General features: G+C 33.1%; 1 protein-coding gene across 1 annotated transcript; it reads left to right on the forward strand.

The window, feature by feature from the left end:
• The first annotated feature begins 7,708 nt into the window (after positions 1–7,708).
• LOC132742736 (heat shock 70 kDa protein 12A-like) lies at positions 7,709–25,735 on the forward strand. Its single transcript, XM_060731201.1, has 5 exons — positions 7,709–7,925; positions 21,213–21,521; positions 22,073–22,291; positions 23,137–23,293; positions 23,601–25,735. Exons 1-5 carry the CDS (start codon positions 7,887–7,889, stop codon positions 24,686–24,688), a joined length of 1,812 nt encoding a protein of 603 aa, XP_060587184.1. The 5' UTR covers positions 7,709–7,886; the 3' UTR covers positions 24,689–25,735.
• Positions 25,736–27,298: the final 1,563 nt, after the last annotated feature.

Here is a 27,298-nt window from a genome sequence, read left to right on the forward strand (position 1 = left end):
ATAAACACCTACAATGTTTTGGGCTTGTCATGGCCGTAACGTCTGTATCAAGTGGGGCCCATTCTTAAATATTTCAGAATAATTTTAATTTTATTTTTATTCTATAAGTGTATACATTAAATAATTCCATGAATAACGGGATTCTGTTAAAGATTGAAAAACAAAGTGATTTAACGCTCAATATCAGCTGTTTAGCTGTTTAGTTTAGCCCCTGCAATACTGAAGGTCTTTTATAATTGAGACATTAGAGGACAAGCTAAAAGCACTGTCCTATTATTTCTGACTAAACTCTTATTGATTTCTAGTTGATTCTTTTTACCTACAAATGACAAATGAACATCCTTGTCATTTTTTATTTAACCCTCACCACCCAGTGATTGTCCCCCTGTTTTTTACAGCCGAATAAGGTTTGTTTCCCCAAGATAGGTATGTTTTGGCAAATATGCTTATTTTTTCCAAGCTTTAGAAAGAAATCATATTCGAGCCGAAATTCCCGTTATTAAAGCTGACAATTTTGCTTCATTCAATTCCAATCCAATATGGTATAAGACAATGATGTATAAAATTATTTCATTGTCAATTTTTTATGTATTTTTATGCTTAATATGATGTACTTTTTGTTGGATTAACAACTTTGTACAATTCACAATACTCTGCTGGTACTGAATACATTTCCCAATCAAGATGCAACATTTCCCAAATTGTGCTAGGTAATAGTCCCCAACATGTCTAGGAAAAGGCTTGAAACTGTTTAGTTTGTATTTCAAATCTACAGACTGAATAAGTCCAAAAAATAACAAGAATAAAGATCAACAAGGCAAAGGCAACGTGCACAGGACGCCGCAAGACTTGTTCATATATAGTACAGTCTAAAATAACTTCAAATATGTCTGTCAATGACATTACATTACTATGACAGTCTTTTTCCTCTGCTTAAAATGATCACTTACATGAAATATCATAGTATGATGTTTTAAGATGTTACAAGTCAATCCTACAAGGCATTACAAGGAACTGCAATCCACAATATAGTTTTGTTGCTTTTGTTTTTTCACCAAATTATTTAAATATGTATAAAATGTTTCCCTGCCCTTTAATTGACCATTTCTCGCTTCTTGCTTAATGTGCCTCAATTGCTAGGATCTGCTTAATGACAGGCTGTTCTTTAAGTTTGAAGAGATAATCTTTGGAACATTCATATTGATAATCAAACTAACCATTATTTACAATGAATTATTTACAATTGTAGCCAATAAATAATTATACCTTTAAATTGTATGCGGTCTAAACAAATACATTGTATACTGTCTGAACCTATGTGACAGAAAAAAATCACAAACTAGTAATTTAGAATTTCTTTGCGTATTTATTAAAGACATTGTACATTGTATTTCAAATATATTTCAATAGTCTTATTGAAAGTCATTTTGTATGACAGACACACAAATCTAGTGCTCTGCATGATAAAAAGATGAAAAAGATAAAAAATGAACTTTCTCCTGGCTACCTATCAACTCTTTCCCTCCTTCTGTAAGTGAAACCTCCCGTAATAATTTACGAAATTTACATGTACAAGGCATTCCCCTACTAAAATATGTTTTCTAAAGCTTTCAGAGAATGGATCGAACTACCAGTTGATCTACGTGATGCCTCTTCATTGCCTTCTTGAATAGAATCATGAAAAATTGTGCAGAATTTTTCTACACAGGTATCGAATAACTGTCGTTTGCGAAACTATTTCAGCTTATTGTTACTCTTCACAACCTGTTTAACGGCGACACAAACTTAAATGACGACATCACAATAAGTCATGTTGTTCAAATGTATAGCCGAGATAGCAAACATTTTCCATAGTTTATGTTACACTCTATTCGCCGAATAGATCTCTTATTGCGTTTTCTATTTATAACATTTAGATTATACTATCCATACTACTAGTTTCAGATATAAACTTCTACTGTATATCCGCTTTCGTTTCTAAATATTTTGTAACTGTGTCTTGATTCGATTCGTTCTTGGCCCTTTTTTATTTTTGTTATTTTAAACTTATGTTAAATGAGACCATATCTTGTTTTAAAGGACATGGTCATGTGTTCATTTAAATGAGACCTTATCATGTTATAAATTACATGGTTTTTAACCTATGTACAGAAGACTTATCCTGTTATAAGGTCATGATCATTATTGACTTATCAAAAATGATACTATACTGTTATAAAGGCCGTGGCCTTTTACATTCCATTCTCGAACGAAACCGTACCCTGTTATAAAAGCAATGGTTTCTTGATGCCTATCTAGACCATGTATACCAATATAAAAACCTGTGATCTCTGACGTGTATGTATATCTGTGTCTTTCCTAAATGAAATAATATCTTGTTATAAAGGCTATCTTGTATATGTGAGTCAAGTGGGCTTAAAACTAGGTAACTATTGTGATTCAAGACATTGTTTAAATGGTTTATACTCTCGTAAACTCATTTATGATTCTATCTTGAAAGTTGTGGTAGATATTGAACCGAGCAAACATATGATCAAAAACACCTCAAAAATTGTAAATAGATTTTGGACGTTAAATTAGGTACAAAAAACGTGTCGGTCTATGGGATTTACTTTACTTACAAGAATGGCGTGCAGTTGTATCTGGAAATGGTGTGCTCAAACATTTATATTCATATGAAAATTGAATTATATTAAGACAAGATTATTTGTTATCATTTAGAAGTGCTCTTACACGCGTTCTAGTGTCCTCTCACAGACTTAGAATTGAGTTTGGAAAGTATGGTCAAAGCCGTGTAAACGTCACGAAAGGACATGTCAATTCTGTGATGCTAAAGAGCCCGAAGACGAATATCATTTTGTTTTAAAATGCAGTGCTTATGAACATCTACGTAGCCAATATATAAAGATTCTGCTTAGTATGAATTGCTACAATCTTAAAGCCATAAAGTACTTACAAACATATGTTATTATTTAAAAAAGTCAAAAATCCGACGAAATGATAACTCTAGAAATTTCAATGGTTATATAAATAAGTAAGTAAGTAAGTAAGTAAGTAAGTAAGTAAGTAAATTCTTTATTATAGTGACATGTGTTATACGTATATACATACACATAAATACACAAAGATGAACACCCGGCCCATAGGACCTATAAGTCACCTTCACAAAATATCATATTCTGAGCATGTGTTATAGTTTTTAACATGTTATTAACATAATAGTAAATTCATATCAATACATGTTATGCATTTACGGACAGTTCAATTTTAATTAATCATGATCTATTATACAATAAATCTCTCCTTAACAGATATGCTTGTACAATGAATTTAATAACTTTATTTTGATGGTTGTTTACGAGGTAAACTAGTTTTTCATTGTCTGCCATTGTATTAAATAAATTGTTTGAAATAACATTTCCAAAAACAACAGTTCTTATATCATTGTAAATGGGACACACAACAAGGAAATGAGCTTCGTCCTCAATTTGATTTGTTTGGCACAAATTACAAAGTCTTTGATTAGGCAATTCTCCGCTATATCTACCGGTTTCTATTCTTAATGGTAGGATACCACATCTAAACTGCGCGTATAATGAGCGTTCATTTCTTTTTAAATTTAATAATAAATAATTTTCACATGTGAAGGATGTCTTAAATAATGTGTAAGTTCTCAGTTTTGGTTCGTTTTCACAATCAGTAGTCCATATGTCTGCGTAATATTGAATCATTTTTGAATTGGCACAGTCCATATTGATGGCCAATTTATTTTCAAAATGATCACTGAGGTCTAATTTCGTCATTATATTCTTCACTTCACTGCACCAATTATTTATTGTATCACTTTTCTCATAGTCACAGTTGAATGCCTGTTTCGTAATCCTATTATTAGGTAACTTCACAAGTCTATTCCAATAACGGATCATGCACAACCAACGTCTGTAATTACACGGTATCCAACCTGTTTCACCTGAAAGCGCAAGTTTTGGAGTAAATCTATGAACTCCCAAGAAATAGCGAATGGCCCGGTTTTGTGTGTTATCTGCCGATTGAAAGTTTCTATAACTCCAAACAGAAGCACAATAGTCCAAAATGGGTATCACGCAGGAGTTGTATAGTTTCTATATATTATGACGCTGTTTTGATTAGATATGATGTGATGTTCTATATGTTATATTGAGTAAATATTTTGTCAAATAAATGCAATTCAATGCGAAGTCATAGTTTTTTCTCCGCTTAGATTTAGTGCTCTTCATTATTCATTTACAGAAGTCATTTATAGACATAATTCTAACACTCCTCGAAATTTTGTCTAAGACCAATATTATTTCTTAAATATATACTTAAGGACGATGAAGAAAAAAGGGTGTTAAACTGTCAATAAACACTGGTTAGGGACTACTATTATATCCGGCTGTTATTTTTTCTACCTCGATTATATAGTTTAAAAAGCCTTTTAGAGCAACGATAAAAAAACATTTTTATTTACATTTTCAGGTCTTATAATTTTCCTTTTCATACAATATAAAATAATATCTCACATACACTAACGCCAAATATTTGATCGATATCAGCTACTAAATATTTAGATTAAAAATATATTTATATATTGACAAAACGGCGCCAATCCGTAAGCAGCGTAATGACGTCATCCTTAGTAACCAACTCATTCATAAACTCGCTAGAATGACGTTATTCTAAACATACAAGAATGATAAATTGGGCTCTGATGTAAACATTATACAAGCCAGTCGAAGACGTAAGTTTTTATTGTTGAAACTTTATACATTAACTTTTTTTCTTATTATTTCTTTTGTAAAACGATTTTAATATTTAAGCAACAGTAGGGTGCGAATTCGAACAGCGTTATACGAAAATCGGCACAGGAAGCAATTTTCGCTTGATAAAAAAAAAGTTTGTGACCTTTCTTATTTTATCTTGTTAGAATCGAAATATTATCGATCTGACCGGTGTTTATCGGCTATTTAACACCGGTTTTGTCGTTTTGATGAGAAAAGTTTAACGATTTCTAAAAATTTCCATTTACATAATTTCGTATTCATTTCCATGCTCATCTGTGTCTTACATTTCCAGAAAGGTGTGACAATCAGGTCACTTAATAACGGTTTAAAACATTAGATAATTTCATTTCATAAAGTAACAATTCAGTTCAATATTCAATATTTTATTGAGCATATGAACATATTTAAATGTTCTTTACCCACATATCACATGCAAGGCGGTGACATTTAAAACAGTGAGCAGAGCGTGATTATACCATTACAATGAACTATATAAACAACTAAAGAAAATATTCACACGTATATATACATATAACCAGTGACAGCAATAATATTGAAATAGAACGTATATAATAAAATTAATCATATCAAACAAATGATCTATACAAAGTTGAAACACAAGTTAAAAAACAACAACAAATTACAAACATTTATAAAAGAACTATAATTATATTCCTTACCAGTACAACCTGACCAATCTGATCACTAGTGCATACAAAGTAAATAATACAATCGGAGGCGGTCATTATGTTTATATAAGCAGGTCAGGCCTACTCTATACAGGTATTAAATAGTATAGTTTTATGACATCATATAGTTAAGATAATATTACATTTTAAATTTTCATTTTTAACTAATCTCTGGAGAACGTAGTTATGTTTCTAAGAATATATACATGTATTTAGCAAGTTATATTTGACTGTTGTGTACTTAGTAACATACGAAACATTTGTAGTGTTGGCCAATAACAATACTATTTTGGAAGACATTTATTCCTTATTTCACGGTAGTGTTGGCATACAAGAACAAAGTGGTATTCATCTTCAACAACAGCCATATTGCAAAAAGTATATTTTCTATTTACCCTTGATATATTCCTAAATCTACCTTCTTCTTTTGCTAGCCTATGTGATGAACATCTAAGTCTAGTGAGAGGTATGCGATGAGAATCATTGTACACATAATAAATATATTTTCAAATCCTACATAGTTTTAAATAATTTATAAGTACACAGTTTTGATAATATAGTCTTAGTTAGATAAATATGACCCGAGGTCCCAGTCAAGGCTAAAATTTAATTCTCCCATGTATCCGGACTGTAACTTGTATAACAAACTTAAAATGATGCAAATCGTTATTGATGACAGGTTCATCAGAAAATCAAGAAACTCAAGTATATAAAGTCACCCTAATAAGATGTATCGTTCAACTTTTTTCTTTTTAGATAATGACATTTGAATTGAGAAATAAGCGACAAAGAACATTACGCAGTAACAACATTTAAGCACAAGAATTTAATTGTCTACAACTTTGAAAGACATTGTTTATTTTGTGTGTGCAGTTCGGTTCTTCGCTGTTAAAAGGCATCGTATACAGAGTGTTTAAGTGTTTAAGAATCATATTCACAGAAGTAAAATGGCCTTATAAAACTTTTTTAAAAACATGTACAGTAGCATTTACTTTATACAACATAAAAAGAAAAAGACATTTATTTTTCAACGTGTTTTTGATTTTGGTATAACACTGATATTTCTTAAGAAAGCGTGGTTATTTGACAGTTGGCATATGCGGTAACCATGGAATCTGCCCATTTACAAAATTACTAACACATCAGCATATTTTTATTTTTGAATTCACTATAGAATTTAACTTGATATATCAGAAAATGTAAAAAAAATCTCTGAAAGAAGTGTTTCGATATCTTTAATTTTTACAGAATTCATGTTTTTATTTGAGTTAAGAAGCATGAAAAATTCCTTTTTAAAGAAACATTATCGGTTTTTGTTTTCATACACAACTAGTAGATAAATAAAGTGTTGTATTATATTTGCCTTTCATTCATTCATTGCCAAAAATATTAATTCAGAGCAACCATAAACAGTTGGGCGATAAAACGGCCATCATGGCCTACTTATTTAAAGATACTTCTTTTTTAATGTAAAGGTATGAATTACCTAAGCGTTAAATAATAACATTTCTGTGTAATATTTTCAAGTTGGATATGAATGACTCTCTCACGTTTACAATTGCAAAAGTGGGCAATGCACTTTTTTCGTGCACTAAAGTTCAACGAGGACGCATTTAAAATCTGAGCCCTCCGAATCTTGTACAGGTATGAAGCTGTGTACAAGTTCAATAGAATTAGTGTTGTTCTCCAAAATGTATAATTATAATAATTACATAATAATTTCACACTTTCAACATAAATTTGTTATTTAAGTACAAAAATGATATGGAATATAGATTTGATAGCAGTTATTTGGACTAGGTAAATGAACACGACTAATTACTACTAAATTTCAAGCAAGCGTTATTCCAATGTTTAAGTTGATGTTTCTAGCTATATTAAATCAGAGAACAATAGATTAACTCTCGACATAAGAGAAAAATAAATCTGTCTTTACACTATGTCTTTAAACTTTAACATTAACTACTCTCTAAATGGAAAATACAGTTTTAAAACATTTAATTTCTTATATTTGTTAACTGCGCAGTTAGTAAGAATGATTGATACCGGTATTTGAAAATACTTTGTCTCGGTTCGATTCGTTCTTGAACCTATTCTAATTTCAAACTTTACCAAATCAGATGACTATCTGTATTACATTATCTGTTTTTTTTTTTAATATATAAGTTCTCAACTAATCGGCATATCTCGCCATTTTTCGTATTCATAAAGATATTGATTCGACCTCGAGAATGGCTAGCATTATCGATTTTAACAAATCGATTTTAACAAATAATATTGAAAAGATATAAACTATTAATTGATAAAATACCTTAATTATGTTAAATGATAAAACGCGGGTAGTTTATGTGACTGCTGCGGAATAACCATTGTGCGGAAACAAAGTGTTTTGAACATGGCAACATCAACATGCAATGACTCGGCTTCAGATCAGGTTTTTATTATTTAATTTCATTTAAACATTTTACTTTCTGTTGTACACTTATTAACTGTTATGTTAAGATTTAACTAAAAATATGCGAGCATTATTGATCTCATGTTCTTCAAAAATTATTACAAATTGTAAGTGAAAAAAGATATATTTATTGATAATGTAGAGACATTTATTCACGGGCGACCAATTTAAACCAATGTTTTCTTATTATTCATATACTGCTTATCAGCTGTTCTTGTAGGAAATGATATGTACGGACAACAAGACTGGATTTAAAGTAAACATGATTATCAACATAAATACATATTTTAAGAAAAACAAAATTGATATCATTACATGTATAGCATCATCTTATCACACCAAAAGTACCAGACTTTCATCACGTTATGGTATAAAGTCTCCCAAACATTTTTGGGAGACATATTAATTTGCCTTCGCCGTCTATCCGTCCGTCTGGTTGGTTGATTGGCCGTCCGTCCGCATTAAGCTTGTCCGGTTTTCGTAGGTCAAACTGCTAATTAAATTTCAATGAAACCTCACAGGAGTGATAAGTACCATATCTTGTGTGCATGTTCTTGGCACGTTCCGCTTCGCTGCACACAATGGCCATATAAAAAGAAAAATACTTTCCGGCTTTTACAGGTCAAACCTCTGGTAGGATTTCAATAATACTTTCAATAAGTAATCAGTACTATCCTTGGTTGTGAATAATTCTGGCATATTCCGCTTCGTTGCATTTAATGGCACCTAGAGCTATAGATAAAAGAAAATTGTCCGACTTTCAAAGGATAAACTGCAGGCAGGATTTCGACATCACTTTATGACTTTCCAAGGTCAACTGCTGGTGGAATTTTAATAAAACTCAACATGAGTGATCAGTATTATCTCTAGTTGTGCATATTACTGGCACGTTCCGCTTCACTGCAGCAAATGGCCACCAGCGCTATAAATAGTAAATTTTTGGTCAAACTGCGGCTGGGATTTTAACAAACCTTCACAGGAATGATCAGTACCTAATCTCGTTTTGGAAGACATATTTTGTGACAAAACATTTTAGTTCAGATTTGCAAAAAAAGGAATAACTACAAGCAAATCATCACGACAAATGGCTGTGCGATCTTTTTTAACGTACCATTTGCAGCGTGTTATTCACAACACATAGACAAGCGTAGAAGTACGGTTTAATTCAGTCTTATTTACATAAAAACTGTAAATATGTAAAGTAAAATGTAAACGATTTGGAGTCTTGTTACAATATACCATTTTCACAACGACCGGTATAAAACTGATATTTGCACAAGGACGTTTAAGCATGCTAAATAGAAGATTTTTTTTCAAGTAATTTACTTTTCATAATATTTACATTAACATGTAATTGTATTCATAAGTAAATAACTAATGACATTGCATTAGATATTTACAATGAAGTTTAAGCATCTATATCAAATGATTTAAATTACAAGATATATTTAACCGATTTGATCTCACGTATTCACTTAAAAGTATGCGACCAATAAGGTGTAGAATTTATCAAAAACCTTAAAATGTAATCGATAACAGTTGTTGTATGTACTCGTATACCTTATGCTGTCTATGTTAGTAACTTATAAAGTCCGTTTTTTTCTCTCTGTTTACTCCGTCACTTAAGCGTGTCTGTCAAATTTCTGTTTCTTGTTTTACTGGGTGCCATTCCGGTGGTTTTATGATGGCTGCTGTGTTCCTTTTATATAGTTTTGTATTTATATTATATCATTTATGATTGAGGTAAGTTCAGACACCTCACATAAATATAACGCATTTAAGATTATTTCTTAAAAGAAATTGTAAGAAGTCCTCAACTGCATTGTCAACGAATCATTTTTGTATTTTCTATTGTTATAGATATTGATACATATCTTTGTTTTTGAATCATTTTTATTCTCCAATCTGGTATCATAATCTAAGGCATCTATTATTGGACTTGACAAATCGTGTTTCCCGTCAGTGAGGATCCAAAATATTCGGAAACTATGCACGTGTCTTTAAGTGCAAATTAAGTGTAAACGTTTCCACCGTGCGAGATGCTTGGTGAACTTATCTCACATATATATCTTTATTCCAATATCAAACCCTTTGTAGGAACATACACATGTCTGCGCGTAAGAATCGTTTGAATGTAAAATAGAGTTGTATAAAAGAGGATAAAAAAAGAATATTTAAAATGTTAAGAACATAAGAACAGGGGGCTGGGAAAACTAGGGTGACACATAATTAATGCAAGCTATGGCTGCACTTAACTGCTCTTGGGTAGCTAGTCGGGCAAGTGCAGGGGGAAGAGAGTTAAGATATAGATATAATTGTTATTTATTCTCATTATCATAAATTTATAGTCAAATATACGAACGCCAATAAGGCACATTGGCAAGTCAAACATAATATGATATCAACTTTTTAGGATCTCCGGAAGTGTCATACAAATTAATATAAAAAATGAAAACCCACTTGGCAACAAAGAAAAACCAATGTAGCATTTATGTGTTGACTGCGGGCCCATATGTACATAGCTCCTGAAGTCAGAAATGTGTACGTTTGAAAGTCAAAAGGAGGGTCATTCAAATGTAACCAAGAAGCAGTATAGAAACCCAAAATAAATCTTCAGGGTTTCTAATAGTTTAGATAGTTCAGTCTACCACATGCTAGTTATCTGTCTAACACATGACCTTTAAGCAACCGACAGGCTACAGTCATCTGTCTAATTTTTTTCTCATTTGTACAAATACTTTTAGCTTGATTTGAGTAATCAACAATTGTAAATGTCAGGAGAAATAACTGCCTTCATGTAATTTTATCTATGGAAAGATTTAGTAATAAATACTAGAACCAATTTCCAAGATATGGGGGCTGGGCAGCCCCGCCTGACATAAAATTGAAATATTCTCAGTTGGAAAACTAGCATGTAATTGTTTAGTTAGCACTATTTTTTAAGTATTTTATCTTTTTCTATCTTAAATCAATATATACATTTAAACAACAAACTCTGATTATTATTTACACCCAAAACAAAGAACTCTGATCATTATTTACACCCAAAACAAACACACATCATTTATCAGCCACTTATAGGAAATATCGTTTCACGTATACGTCTTTTATATGAAACAATACTAGACATCTGGCGAGCCGAAGCTCTAAACCAATTATGACTAAACAAAACAATAAAATCACCACAAAATGAAGAACACAAAAATGAATATTTTTACAACTCTAAGATACACTATAAACCACAAACATTCATCCAACAATATTAACTTTACAAAATCTAATCAGCATCAGAAAACAAATTAAACTAAAGCACCCAATATTTACATATATCCTCAAAACAAAGCATCAACTAATATAATCTTGACCAGACAAGCATTCAACAAATTTCAACCAAATATTTATAACCAAACAGATATAACTCAAAAACCAAAACAAGAAATTACAACCAATAAACCCTGATCAATTAAGATCACCAAAATAACATTCAACCAACTTCAGCAAATTAACAAAACTCTCTTCAAAACAACAAATTCTCTTCTCAACAAAAAAATAACCGCCACACACTATCAGCGTGTCTCTCCTATCTGATGTAAAATCTCTCTATAAACCCGCATATTTTCTGTTTTTAACGCATTTGACCTTTAAATGCATAGAGAGTTTAATATACGCATATCAACAGGTTTACATTGAAATTTGATACGCTTCAATGTCTCGCTGTATGAAAACATTAACTCTTGTAAAGAAAATATCACAGTGAAACTGTATGATTATTCTGACAGTCCCTACTCAAGAAAACACTCCACTGTTGTCAAACAATATGAATAATCTACAATGTCCCTTTTCAGGTATCCAGTCTACTTAGGTAATCTGCACATACGTTGTCCTTTTCTTTTACAGCTACTATTCGAAACTTATAGTTCTGAATGAATAATTCCCATCTATGCGGCCACTTTCAACTTTACATTTCTGAATATATGTTAAAGGAGCATGGTCTGTATGCATCTCAAATTTTTCCCGTACAAATATTTGTTGAATTTCTTTATTCTAAATACCATTGCAAGACATTCCCTTTCGATAATCGAGTAGTTTCTTTCTCTATTCAGCAATTTCTTACACGTGTAAGCTATTGGAAGCAGACCATCATCAAACTGTTGAACAAGTACAGTCACAACACCTGTGTCTGAAGCATCACATTGCAAAACAAATGACTTTGAAAAGTCTGGAAGTCGTAGTATAGGTGATCGTGTCAATACTTGCTTCAAGTAAAGGCTTTTTTTTCATGTTCTAGCTTCCACATGATTTTTTTTGGTTGTCATTTCTCCGTAAAATCTGTCAATGATGTAGCAATTTCCGCAAATGAAGCAATGAATTTTCGGTAGTATCCAGCGAGACCAAGAAATGATCTCAGTTGCTTCTTTGACTCTGGTCGCATAGCGTCTCTAATTTTGATTATTTGTCATCTTCCATTTGCATTTGTCTTTTGTAAACAACATGACTAGTAAATTGTATACTTTCAAATCCAATCATACATTTAGAAGGTTTAACTGTGATATTTGCTTCTCGTGTTCTTTCAAACAATTGTCTCAACATCTTCATATGTCTCTCCCATGTAACCGTATGTCCAAACACATCGTCAACATTTTTATCAGTATCATTGACTCCGGAAAGCAACTTCCGCATCATTCCATTAAATGTTGCACCAGATTTGACCATTCCAAATGGCATCTTTCTGAATTAGTAACTACCTTCTGTTGTAGAAAATGCTGTTAGATGTCTTGATTTTGCTTCAATTGGTATTTGCCAAAAACCTTTGGTCAAATCAATTTTTGTGAAGAACTTATCTTCTTTGAGCTTTGCCATCACATCCTCAACATTGCCCTTTGGTTCTGTATTAAACTTTGTAACAGAGTTGAGTCTTCTAAAGTCAATACAAAAACGGTTTGTATTATCCCTTTTCTTCACCAAAACGATTGGAGAATTATAATCAGAATTTGCTGGTTCAATGATACTACATTCAAGCATTTTCTTAATTTCATTCTCTACCGCTGTCCTTTTTGCATATGGTATTATATATTGTCTAACACAAATTGGTGTTTTGTCAGTCAACTCAATCTTGTGAGATTCAAAATCTCTAGTTCCAGTAAAAATCCTCAAATTCTTGAAGCAACGCATTTACTTCTGATTTTTGTTCAAGTGTTAATTGATCATTAACATAAACATCTCTGTACGTCTCTTCACCATGTGCGTCTACTAGTTCTAAAAGATTTTCATCATCAACTACCCCAGTATCATTATTAGTTTTGGCTTCTATTACAGCTACACTCGCACAAATTCTATAATCTCGTTCTTCATATTTCTTCAGAAGGTTAATTTTTTACAGCCCAATTCTATCACCTACTTCAACTTTGTAGTCAAACTTGTTAACTGCTTCACTTACAACAATTGGATCTTTCCATTGTAACATCAGTTTATTGTGTGTTGAAGGCAGGAGCAGTAAAACAGTGTCTCCTTTCTAAGGACTTCATGGTCGTGTTTTCTTATCATAATGATGTTTATACTCTTCTTGTGAGTTGCTGAGATTCTCTCTAGCAATCTTGCATGTTTGTTCTAACCTATTTCTCAAATCTAGGACGTACTCATACGCATTGCATGTCTCTGGTACTTCTGTTTCTGTCCATAATATTTTTAGTGTTTGCATGGGACCTCTAACAGTTCTTCCATATTTGGTATTCGGACAAAAATCAGCATGAATATGAAACTAGTGGCCTTAATCGAAACGGTTATAAAATTAGTGTAGCCAATCGAAAGAATCGAATCGGCGGTGGGATTGCTTTGACCTGTCGCACCGTTGTGAATATGAGGAAATTGAAATCTGGAGTGACAAATTGTTTCGAATTTGGTATTTGGCAACTGGTATTCAGTAACATTACAATGCATGTAATTGGCATTTATAGAGCACCATCCATGTCAACAGATTGACAATTAATTTCTGACTTTTTCGAATTCATGGAATGGTTTTTTGCCTCAATATTCCAATTTTCTAACACTGGGTGTTTTTAACTTACATCTGAATGAAGAAAATAGTGTGATATCAGATTTTAGAGACTCTTTATTCGCTATTGGTTTGGTGCAGCATGTTAACTTTGGCACAAAAGTTTTTTGCAATACTCTTGATGTTGTTATTACGGAGGCAGTCAATGGGGTTGAAATTGTGGCATGTGAACCTAGTGATTATGTGTCTGATCATCGAGCAATAACATGTGTTACAAATGTTCAAAAAGAAAATATAATCAGTAAGTCAGTCAAATTTAGAAACTTTAAAAATATGGACGAGTCATCTGTTAGAAAAGAGTTCAGTGAATTTACAATAGATCAGAGTGATATTAATCTATACGTGAATGAGTTTGAAGCTAAAATAAAGAACGTTCTGGACACGCATGCACCTGAAAAAGAGATAACAAAAGTAATTAGAGCTCCTTAACCATGGTTCACTCCCGAAATACTCACCCTTAAAACATCGACTCGGAAAGCTGAAAAAATATGGAAAAAATATCGTCAACCACAACAATATGAATCATTCAAAAAAGTCTCGGAACCAGTACAATGATGAACTCGAAAAAGAGAAAACAAAAGTAATAAGTGAAAAAGTAACTAATTAAAAAGGGTGATTGCAAGAAACTGTACCAGTTAGTATCTGAGTTAACAGGAACTAAATCAGAAAACCCAATGCCACCTGGCTACAGTGATAGCGGCTCTCCGAACACTTTGCCTCATTTTTATTGAATAAAATAGAGAAAATACTTGATGACCTGAAACCATTTGATAAATTCGAGCCAAATACTAGAAACGTTCCATCTCTTCTTGCCTTCTTCTTGAATTTTCAAATGATAATGCTAAAGAGCTGATAAATGAACTACAGACAAAATCTTGTGAATTGGACATATTACCGACAGCAATATTAAAATTATTCCTTAAAATACTTCCAATTATAACAAAACTGGTAAACTTATCACTACAGCAAGGAATATTTCCAAATAAACGGAAAGAGGCTTTGGTGAGACCACTTTTGAAGAAAATTGGACTTGAACTTGTATTTTCAAATTAAAGACCTGTGAGTAATCTATCGTTTTTATCAAAACTGAAAATACTAAATAAACATGCTAATCAGTATGACTTACTACCTACACACCAATCCGCCTACAGAAAATACCACTCATGTGAATCTGCTCTACTGCGATTAGTTAATGATCTGTTGGCAGCCATGAAAAACAAGAAGTTACAGCGTTAATCGCGATTGATCTCAGTGCCGTATTCGACATGATCATGTGGATCATGATATACTCGTCGACGTGCTAGAGAAGCAGTTCGGCGTGAGCGGTTCAGTGCTCAGCTGGCTTGATTCATACCTTTGTCCGGGGGGCTGTCGCGTGTGTGTCAACTCGGCGATCTCGGCTCCACGACAACTAGAATGCAGTGTCCCCCAGGGTAGTTGTTTAGGGCCTTGGCTCTAGCTAACGTATGCTGGAACCTTGTTTGACGTGGTTTCATCTGGATTATGGGTGTATGGATTCGCTGATGACCATACTGCAACCAAACGTTTTAAACCGACGGAAGAAAATAGTGAAATTTCTGCAATCGCTTAATTAGAAAATGGTGCGATTGATATCAACAACTGGATGGACGCTAATAAACTCAAGATGAACTCATCGAAAACAGAATTCATAACATTTGGAAGTGCTCAACAACTCGAAAAGTGTCACCTAAAATCCATTTGTATTAACGGAGATAAGATCAACTTCGAGAAGTCCATTAGATATTTAGGCGCATTTCTCGACCAAACACTTAATTTCAAGGAACATGTCAAACGAAAGTGCCGTACTGCAATGTTAAACTATCTTAGAATAAAACGTATCCGAAAATACCTCACGAAAGAAGCAGCTGAAATACTAGTTATAGCACTCGTAATGTCCCACTTGGATAGTTGCAATGTCATTCTTTATGGTGTATCCGATTTTGAATTGAAAACAAATTCAACGTTTTCAAAACATGTGCGCTAAGTTAGTTCTGCAACAAAAGAAATTTGACAGTTCAAGGCAAGCATTGTTCAACCTTCACTGGTTGCCCATCAAATCTAGAATCGAATTCAAAATTTTGACTTTTGTATACAATTGTTCAATCGGTCATGCTCCAAAATACATTTCTGAACTCTTAACCAAATACCCGACTACGCTCAGCTAAAACCTCTGAGAACTGCTACGTTATTCCATTCAATAAAAGAAAAACATTTAGTGACAGAAGTTTCGGAACTATTGGTCCAAAATTGTGGAATCCGCTGCCATTTGAGTTGAAACAATCTCAGAATATGGATATATTTAAGAAAAATCTTAAAACACTTTATTTCAGAAAGTTTGAATCACTATTTTAAACTCTGAAATGAGATAAACATGAGTAACGTATAACTGATGACTGACAGTGTGATGAATGTGCAATATAAATGAATGTTTTATTCTTTTTAATCTATTTGTAATCAAGTTACATGTATGTAAATAATCTTAATTCATGCTACATGTATATCAATCATTTGAAGCATGTTTTCTGCTCCACGTTGACGGGTTCTGTATCTGCGAAGTCTGTGTAATAGCCGCATACGACCCTCTAGTAGTAATGTCTGTTGAATACTGTGTATAACGTTTGGCTCTTTTGCGACGTTCTTGCCGAACTTTACGGTTAGCCTGCATTTGAGCACGATAAATTTTCTTCTCGTCATCTGAATTCTCGGCGAGAGGATGCGCTTCGTGTTCCTCCACGACTTTCCACTCATGCTCGGAAGAATCAGCTTATTTAAACATTTTTTTACGATGCATAATAATGTCTATACCTTCTGATATTTTCTGTTTGGCGCCTTCTGTGTCTGCTGCGCTGAATGAATCGCCCGTGACGAGCTCTTCCGCCTGTCGCATTTTGTTAAGCACAAGGGTATTCACCTTGACCTGTTGCTCGTGACCCTTCTTCCTCAATGTTTATATATCGTCCATAGCTTTGATGGTAGAAATTTAAGACTGAAAAATCTCCCTTTGAACTGTATTGATACGCTGCTCAAAAGCTCCCAACTTCGAGTCGATAAGCCTCTCCATTTGAGACAAAAACTGATTTTCGCTGTGCATAGATCTAGACATTTCTCTGCTGCCAAGTGTAGTTAATAGCTTAAGTGCAACTTGATAAAACACGAGTTGTTAACGCTGTGAAATCGTCAAGTAGAGTGACCAATACACAATATTATTTTACACGCCAGTACAAAAAACCTTGCTTTTACCACCAATAAAAATGCCTACAAAAATACGTTACGCAAAGACAAATATTTCCCCCTATTCGATGAAACGCATGAAAATTATATTCTGCAGAACAACGGTTTTTGTTTACTATTGCATCATGGTTTAACTGGTAGCCATTTTGCTGAATGCTTTGGATGTTATAAAGAATTTCAATAAATAACTGCTTTAATAAAGTCATCTCAATGCTTGAATATTCATGAACAATAAAAAAAATACATTCACATGAAAATTATACTGATAACAATGTAAACCACCTAGCCATCTTACTTCTGTCTGTCTCGTCATAGTATGTCAAGACATAGAAACACATGGTATCAACAGATTGCTGAAACTACAGTATCCTTTGCACGGGCATGCACTTTGTGTAATAATTTAACACAATCCAACGCCAGTTCAAGTATACAACCCCTTACCTCTCCAAACAGCTTCTCAAAAGATGGAAGTGTGTCCCCACACACCATACCGGTACTTCTAAACCACAAACTAAAAATTATGGTTCAAAAGATAAAATTATCTGCGTTAATTGCCAATCCATTGTGAACAAAAACATGATTTTCAAATTATGATCCTTTCTCAAAACCTGATGTTGTCACCATAACAGAGTCATGGCTAAAAAATGAGCACATAAAAAGTGAAATCGTCCCAACATACATCGGACACACAGTCTTACCGAAAGGATAGACAAACAGGAAAAGGAGACATGGTGTATCAATACTTAAAAATTATAATCTTAATACATGTGAACAACTAAAACTAAGCACTGACTGTGAAATTATATTGGTTAAATTAGAAATTAAAGGTAACAACCCATCTTTCATTGCCTCTTACTATAAAACACATAAAAACGAAATAAAATGTATACTCAAATTTGAATAAGAAACATGGCAATGCAATAAAACTAGGTTTTTAATTATCACAATTTTAGAAAGATTTGTTGTAGTTGAAAAACAAATACAAGCAACGAACAACGTAACTTTGTGCAATGTAAACATAAATAATGAAACGCCACATTTCCTTGTTGATCATGTTTATCATATTTAACATTTTAGGGCCCAAAAGCTGTCTTATGCGAGGTCAGCACATAAGCTCAATTTTAAGCAAGTGCCATTAAAACATCTCATTCCAAACTCTAGTCATTGATCAGCAATTTATTACCTATTTTGAGGAACAAAAACCTTGACTTGATATCAATATCAATATCGTATTCCAAACTCTAGTTTATGACTTGAACATATTTATTATTTCTACTAACCGTTACCTTGATCTTGGTTCTAAGGGACCCGAAAGAGATATATGAAAAATATTTACATAAGCTTGCTATACATCAAGTTTATGTGAAATATTTCATTCCTTACTCTTGTTATTGACTGGAAGCAGATTTTCCATTTTGAACATCAGTGCCATTGACATTGACTCTACAGGACCCAAAAGTGGGCAGATGAGCTAACAGGCGTTTAACAAACCAGATCGTTTCTGTTCAATAATTATATAAAGTTTGATTAAATGTTCAAGTTGTGATTAAATGGATATGATTTGTAAATAATAAAATTTTATGGAAAAAACGAAAGACTATAATTAGGTCAAACGTTTTCCGATCACAAAACCCTGCCAAAATGCACAGGGCAATTGATAACAAAGCTTCTGTGAAAGTTTGGTGAAAATCCCTTGAGATATGTAGAAGGAATTGCGCACAGAAGAAATTGTGTACGCCTGCCCGCAAGAAATCTTAAAGGCACAAACATAATCCCAGGAGACTTTAACACACTTTCTTAAACTTACATGGGAACATGTTTATTCTTACTAATTTGTCCTTAGTCCAAACTCCACATACAAAATAAATTCCTAGAGGTTATTGGAAATTACACCCTTATTCAAATGGTAATTGTAAATACAAGACATGTTAATATTTTAGATATCTACCTAATCCCGAGGGACACACTCAACAAAACAGAAATAATCTTATAATTATCAGATCATAACATCATCCCAACAACTCTACATGCAAGACCTATTATCTTAAATAACCAAGAAACTGTCTAGTCTATAAAAAGCAAACTGATCTTAACTCAAAAATCATATGCAAATACTTACTCAAGAACTTATTTACAAGGTGTGAACTATAGACACATCTGAAATCTCAAAAAAACCTTATTTGTTCGAAATGAAAAAATAGGATCTTAAATATCCCTCCCCTAGTAACAAAATCAAATAAAAACTCATGACAAAAAAAGCCATCTATACAAAAAAACTTACAAATTGTGAACTAAGGAAAATTTAAAAAAAAACTGAAAGTGCACATCAAAACCCAAATTAAAACATCTTATGATTAATACTTAGAACAAAAACAAGAACTTGATGACAATGATCCAGCATACACTCAAACTAAATTTCTTACTAAAAAGCTATATTCACATTAAAAACATTTTAAGGAAGATTCACAAAATGTATAAACCATCGAACATCAAACCATATGCTTTCTTTTATCAAACATCATTGACAATACCAATAAACTGAAAAGGTAGTTCAGGCTTTTTTACAGTGCACAGTTGTTACTTCAACAAACTTGCCTGCAAAAACTATATTGCCTTTACCCCACAAAACACGGTACCTATAAGTAAAAAAGGGATGCTGAAGCCTCTTTAGCCAACCTTCAGATAGACAAAGCTGCATGACCAGACCTTATTCGGCCAGTATTCCTCAAAGAACTGCTGAAAGAAGTCGTAGATATTATCAAAATACTGTTCCAAAAATCTCTATCATCTGGTGCTATTCCCTCTGATTGGACCAATGCCTTTGCTTGCCCTATTTACAAAAAAGTGATAATACAAACCAAGCTTATTACCGGTCTATTCAACCAATTTGTATCCTTTACAAAACGCTAGGTCATGTTTTTGCTTCCCATCTATCTTCACACTTTAGTAATTACAATATTCTTTTCGATCTTCAGCATGGCTTAAGAGAGAACAGTTCATGTGACACACAGCTTATTGAACTAAGAGATTCATCACAGCAGGCAAACAAACATCTTATCTCCTTGACTTTGGCAAAGCATATGTTTGAATAAATCAAAGTTTACTCTCTCTCTCTCTCTGTCTCTCTGTCTCTCTGTCTGTCTGTCTCTCTCTGTCTGTCTGTCTCTCTCGCTCTCCCTCTCTCTCATATGTTTGAATAAATCAAAGTTTACTCTCTCTCTGTCTCTCTGTCTCTCTGTCTGTCTGTCTGTCTCTCTGTCTGTCTGTCTGTCAAAGTTATATCAAAGTTTACTCTCTCTCTGTCTCTCTCTCTCTCTCTCTCATCTTATCACATCCAACAATTCCTGCCTATCACACTCGCAGGAGGATGTCATATGAAATTCGTGACCAGGTCTTTCCTAATCAGAAAGATTCCTACTCGATATCCAATACGTATAGTTGCATGTCTTTCTGCCAATCAAACGTGTCCAGGTGTGAAATCATGTCACCACGAAAATTTAATAACTGTGATGAAAGGTCGGTTTGGACCTTAAAACGTAGTTTCTTGAAACCGATGATACTCTATAAGCGAGTATGCCAAAAGCAGGTTTTATATAAAATAAAGAATGGAAAACATCGGTACAGCGCAAAGGTGCTTCCGAATTCTATTCGACTTTGCTGAAAGTAAATTTCTCTGTATAATGTCTCATCTCTTAGTAAGACATTCCTACGTTCATCATGATAAAATTCTAAACTTTTGCAGATAAATAAATAGTTCCCCTGCCTTACGATTATCCATTTCTAATTTAGATATAACTAGGTGATTTCCCAAAGTTGCCACGCTCTGTCTAATTATAAAGCTCAAATCCTTGTGTTAGCCTGAACTCTTGTGACCTCATCTCAATGACAAAACTATCTCAGCAATCAAGAAACAAATTTGAAATGAATGCAAGTGACTAAGAACTTTATAACGTTGATTTCAGGCGGACAATAAGCTTTTTGTGGCGGCCATAGACGTTGGATCTTCGTTTTCTGGTTGGGCATTTTCCTCTATTTCGGATTTAGAACAGGCAAAAACAAACATTCATGTAAAGTCTTGGTATTCAACATACACTTCATATTCCACTGGAAAAACACCAACATGCGCCTTGATAAAACCAGACGGTGAAACACTGGACTCGTTCGGCTATGAGGCAGAAAGAAGATATGATGAATTATTATCCAAAAACCAACACGAGAATTATTTCTTCTTTAAACACTTCAAAACTCGTCTGTATGTAAAGTATAATGAGGTAATATTATTTTCAAATTTTTTCCTCCTAGTGGTGGTGTATCTCGACGAATATATAATATGTGATATGTACGAGAGAGAGAGAGAGAGAGAGAGAGAGAGAGACAGAGAGGGAGAGACAGAGACAGAGACAGAGACAGAGAGAAAGAGACAGACAGACAGACAGACAGACAGACAGAGAGAGACAGACAGGCAGACAGAGAGACAGAGAAAGAAAGGGAGAGAGAGAGAGAGAGAGGGAGAGAGAGAGAGAGAGAGAGAGAGAGAGAGAGAGAGAGAGAGAGAGAGAGAGAGAGAGAGAGAGTGAGATATATTTACAAAGAGTTCCTTTTATCTGATCATCATATATGTATGTTACATTATTACCTTGTACTCTACCGTTCAATTTTTAATCTATTAATTTTTCGTCTAACATTTTTACAAAAAATACTTTACTATTAAAATAAACGATCCATCATGAGTGCACACTAAATGGAATTATACAAAGACTGAATGAACTTTACAAAGGTTTTCTTTTATCTTATCATGATGAATGCATTGTCCATTTCACAGCCGTTGAACACAGGAATGAAGCTTGTTGACCAATTGGGAAAGGTGCTTCCAGCAATAAAAGTATTTTCAGCAAGCATTTGGTTTTTAGCAAAGGACATGTTTTCTGATTTAGAGAAAAGATTTCAGGATATTCGACTGGGAGATATAAGATGGGTTATTACTGTCCCTGCCATCTGGACAGACCAAGCAAAATATTTGATGAGAGAATCTGCTTTGCAAGTAAGGTCCTTTTCAAATAGATAGGTGTCCATTACCACATTTGCTGTCGGAATGGCATATTCACATACCTATACATATTTCGATTAAAGTTATATAAATATGAAATATATAAAAGCTTTATTATAAATATATGTATTATTAAATGCCTCAAATATTTGACTTCTTTTCATTATAAACAATACTGTATCATCATCACCTACTGATCTTAAAACCAAAAGGGATCGTCTATAGTTATGACTTTCCTTCACAAGTTTTCATTAATCAAAACGTTGACTTTGATATGTCCACTTCTGACTTAAAGGTAAACAAGAAATGTTTGTATAACATGTATGTCCCCTATCGGCAGTCAATTAGTCAAGTGATCAGGTATTTGTGACCGTCTTTTGACCTTGTGATCAAAAAATTAATGAACTTCACCTTTGACCCTTGATCAATAGAAGTTATCTACTTGCCATGACCAATGCATGTACGAAGTTTGAGGGCCAACAATCAATGCGTTGTCAAGTTATTGATCGGAAACTGTTTTACCTACTAGGTCAATGTGACCACCTGACATCAAAATCCATTTAGTTATTCTCATGGTCATGTGCCATAAATAACAGCGTATTTCTTATCAAGCTATTCATCAGACAATGAAATATTTAGGTAAGAAATTACTTACATACGTACATATATACGTACAGATCGATGCTTTCAAAGTATGCTTCCTCTTTGGAAAACAACTTGAAACGGATTAAATAAAAAGATAAAATATATACCAAAACTAATCAAGTGAAGATCCAAACTATGTCACCTACATTATGGTTTCTTGATTACAAATAACAACATACACATATCTGTTGTAGGCAGGATTACCATCGAACAGTATAGTTATTGCTCTTGAGCCAGAAGCTGCGTCAGTTTATTGTCGGCAACTTGATGTGTGTGCTGTTAATAGAGACACGGGTGTTATGTTATCTTCCCTGGAGGTTGGAAGTAAATACCTCGTGTTAGACGCTGGTGGTAGGTATTCGGTTATTTTAAATAAAGGTACATTACAGGCCGATTACAATTGATATCATAATATATATTTAAAAAGGGTGAAATGTATTTTAGTTGTTCTCATACCGGTTTAAATTATTTACATGTATTTGTTTTTCATTATTACATCATAGTTCAAACACTGCAAAAATCCTCACTAGTGTTTTTTGATGTAAAAATAATTTAATATCACATATTTTTGGAGTGTGAACAAAAAGAATCTGATTCTTTCAAAACTAATAATAAGATTTGTACACATGTATTATTCAAAGCACAACTTACTCTTCAGGTGGAACAATAGATTTAACAATACACGAAATTGCTCCTTCAAATCGTGTAAAACAAGTTGTTGTTTCAAGTGGAAATATTTTTGGTGGAAATGAAGTGAACAATGAGTTCGAAAAGTTCTTAAAAACTGCTCTTTCTGATGAAAAGTATGAACAATTTAAAAAATTTGAAACTGAAGATTGGTTGTTTTTAATGGGCGAATTTGAAGTGAAAAAGAAATCTTTTAATCCAGAAAATACCGATTGTGTGAATATGAGATTTCCGCAAAGTTTGAAAGATATATATGAAGCAGACAACCGAAAAACAATTCTACGAAAAGTCAAAAAGACAAAAAAAATTGAAAAGGCCTTGAACCGGACGGGCTTTGGCAAAGACATTATAATCAAACGAGACAAAATGTCCTTCCCATCAGATGTTTTCGTCAAGTTCTTCGGACCTGCTGTAGAAATGACAATACAACAAATGAAAAAGGTATTAGGAAACATGCTTGTAGGATCAATATCCTGCATCTTAATGGTAGGTGGCTTCTCTGAATGTATCCTTTTGCAGCAAGTTGTAAAGTCTGAATTTGCTAACATTCCTGTTATTGTACCAGTAGAGGCGTCAACTGCAGTGCTTCAAGGGGCGGTTTTATATGGATATAATCCACCTGTTATTCTAGAGAGGGTGGTGAAATATACATACGGTGTTGCAGGTAGTTCAGATTTCAAACCGGATAAACACCCTATAGAGAAGCGTTTCGTCACTGATTTTGGAGTTCAGTGTAACGATATATTCTCAAAGCATGTTACTCGAGGAGATTTAGTAAAATTTGACACGCAGCACAAGAAACGGTATTTCATACAGAATCGAAATCAGAACAAGGTACAAATTGATATATATGCATCAGAACTTTCAAACCCGAGATTTACTACAGACAAAGACTGTCATGTTGTTGGTAAGATCATCCTAGACTTATCTTGCACAGATGATATACGTAATAACCCAATAGAAGTTACATTTGCGTTTGGAGGCACAGAAATTACTGTAACTGCCGAAGAAGCAAAATCAGGGAGAAAAGTTAGTACAGTTGTCAGTTTTCTTGAATAAGATTGACACGATTGACGTGAAGAGACAGAATAATATTTTGTCATCAACACTTCCGTGGATTAAGGTTAAGACTTAATAAGCAGAAAACTAACTATATATTTCACATTCCATTTAATGTATTCGAAAGTAATTTGGAAGTCTCTGTTCAGTTGTGTTTGTGCATAAACGTAGATAATAAATGATAACTATTACGAACTTAGAAAAATCCACGTATTCAAATATATTCAAATACTGTTGACAGAATTGCTATGATAAAGATATTTCACCTAGTCATCTTGAGTCAGGTGTCAAACATCTGAGAAACATTGGTATCAGCTTAGCCTTTTTTATTTCACAATTTAAATACGATTTGTTATTATTCCAAATTCATGATTATTTGTGACGGATAGTAGTACAATTTGAAAGTAGGTTACCTCATTCTTGGCACCGAACTTGAAGTTAAAAAAAAAAACAGAACTTCAACAGGAAGCTAAAAATATAATACGGAAAACCCAAACATTTAGATTTGTATAACATTATTTCTGGGCGCATACTATGATAGAATATTGAAAATTGAGACAATCATCATTAATCGTAGGTTTACTAGTACCTTAATTCGTAAGCATGTTTATCGGAAGTTAGGGTCTAAATCATATAGTTCTGTTATTGAGTGTGAAGGCGTAGTCTTTGACTTATTGCAGCAATTATTTGTTAATATTCAGTGGTATGGATAAATTTCAAACAAACCTATGTTTTCCTAAGGTAAGGATATTTGAAAATGTCTAGCCACATATGTTTGCTTATTGTAGCTACTACATGAAAGACGAAATATTGTGTAACACATATATGGTATTCATTTTTATATGAATTTGCAATACATTTGCATCGGATTTTAGGCACGACAAACCATTGTATGCCATTAAAATGATATTTTTAGTAAATCGACACATAATATAACATTTACAACAAATAAACCACCTACATATTGCATTTAATTTCGTTTTTAAAGACCAACATCGTGTAGTTTGTGTCATTTGTCACTTGAAAACCATTTTGTGTAAACTCGTTTTTTTTCATTAAAGGATGTTTTTTGTTTTGTTTGTTGTTTGTTTGTTTGTTTTTTTTTTTGTTACTGTCACTTGAAATGTAAAACTATGTAAATGTAATAGTGTATATTGGTGCTACAGATGCAATGCAGTAAAATAGTAAAGAAATGTACGCAAAATTAAAATTTTTCAATTCAGAATTTGTATTTAACACAACTGCCTTTTTTGAAAGTAAATGCATATCAACAGAGTAAGTGGGACATTGCAAAAGCACATGTATTTTATTTTTAACAGAGTCTTTACAAAACAGACATACTCCTTTAGATTCAGGTAATATTTTCATTACGCCGTCCAGTTTGTAGTCGAAGTGGTGCTACCACATCTAGACTTTGCTAATGCAGATCTATGTGCATATGGTAATTGTAATTTACAATATGTTTTATCCTCATACGTATTTTATTTTTGATAGAACACCATTTACCGTTTGTATTTCTTATCGAAAAAATGGAAAGGCTATTTGAGAAAATTATGAAAAAAAACATGTGTTGTTTAATAATATAGATAAAAACACATCTTCAGGGGATATATATTGGTTACATCTCGAAATGGATGGATCTTCTTCCTTTCGATGAGAAATCTTTGAAATATAGTCATGAATAATTTCGATCTAGAACTTGTATTGACTCCAGTGGATTTTGCAAGACAACGATCCGACAAGACGCGAAACCGTTTTCACACCCGGCTGCCGGCATAGAATTCCTAGCTCACGGTAGCTTCATTCCAATGTTTTTTACAAATATAGCTCTCAAAGAACTAAATTTGTTAATAAAGAAAGGACCGTATAATAATAATTATAATAATAATAATAACTCATTTGAACAACATATCAATTTTGCAAGAGGCCCTTAACAAAGAACAATATAAATTTAACATATTCAAACTATTTAAATACATACATGTAAAAGTATACATGTGATAAACAACTTGTATACATTGATGTGTGATAATATCAGAGATGTAGCAGACTTGATATAATCAGGAAGTCCGTTCCAAATACAAGTTCCAGAATAAATAAAAGACTTACGAAATTGTTCAGTATTTGGTCTAGGGGTGTAAAGTTAAAAATCAGATGATGAGTATGAACATCTGATGATGAAACGAATTTTATTTAATAAATAAGAAGGCGCCTGATAATTCATTATTTTAAACATCGTAAAAGCTTTTTGAAAAACAACCCTCTGTGAAAAGGTAATCCAGCGTAGTTCAGAAAATAGTTCAGCAGATGGAGTATCATAATATTTGTCTAGAATTAGTCTTGCAGCTCTCTTTTGGAACTTAATGAGTTTATCTTCAAGAACAGACGTGCAGTGACCGTATACCGTTTTTATGAATAAATCTTACGGTAAGCTGTAATCACGCTTTTTGATTGACAGAGTATCATTACGCGATATGGAAACCTACTATAGCCAGACGCAGAACAGGAACCGGAAGAAGGGACTCGGTGAGGCTGGACTGTCTTTACTATCATTGAATGTAAATGGACTAAGTAGATCGAAATTGGAGGACAATGACTTTATGAAGAAAC

The sequence above is a fragment of the Ruditapes philippinarum genome, unplaced genomic scaffold (genome assembly GCF_026571515.1).
Source record: "Ruditapes philippinarum isolate M1 unplaced genomic scaffold, ASM2657151v2 ctg2597_1_1_1_1, whole genome shotgun sequence".
Classification (NCBI taxonomy): Eukaryota; Metazoa; Mollusca; class Bivalvia; order Venerida; family Veneridae; genus Ruditapes; species Ruditapes philippinarum.

Coding starts and splice junctions, on each gene's coding strand:
- LOC132742736 (XM_060731201.1), top strand. CDS start 7,887: ATGGCAACATCAACATGCAATGACTCGGCTTCAGATCAG. Junction 21,522..22,072: donor TGTATGTAAAGTATAATGAG/GTAATATTATTT, acceptor TCCATTTCACAG/CCGTTGAACACAGGAATGAA. Junction 23,294..23,600: donor CCTCGTGTTAGACGCTGGTG/GTAGGTATTCGG, acceptor CTTACTCTTCAG/GTGGAACAATAGATTTAACA.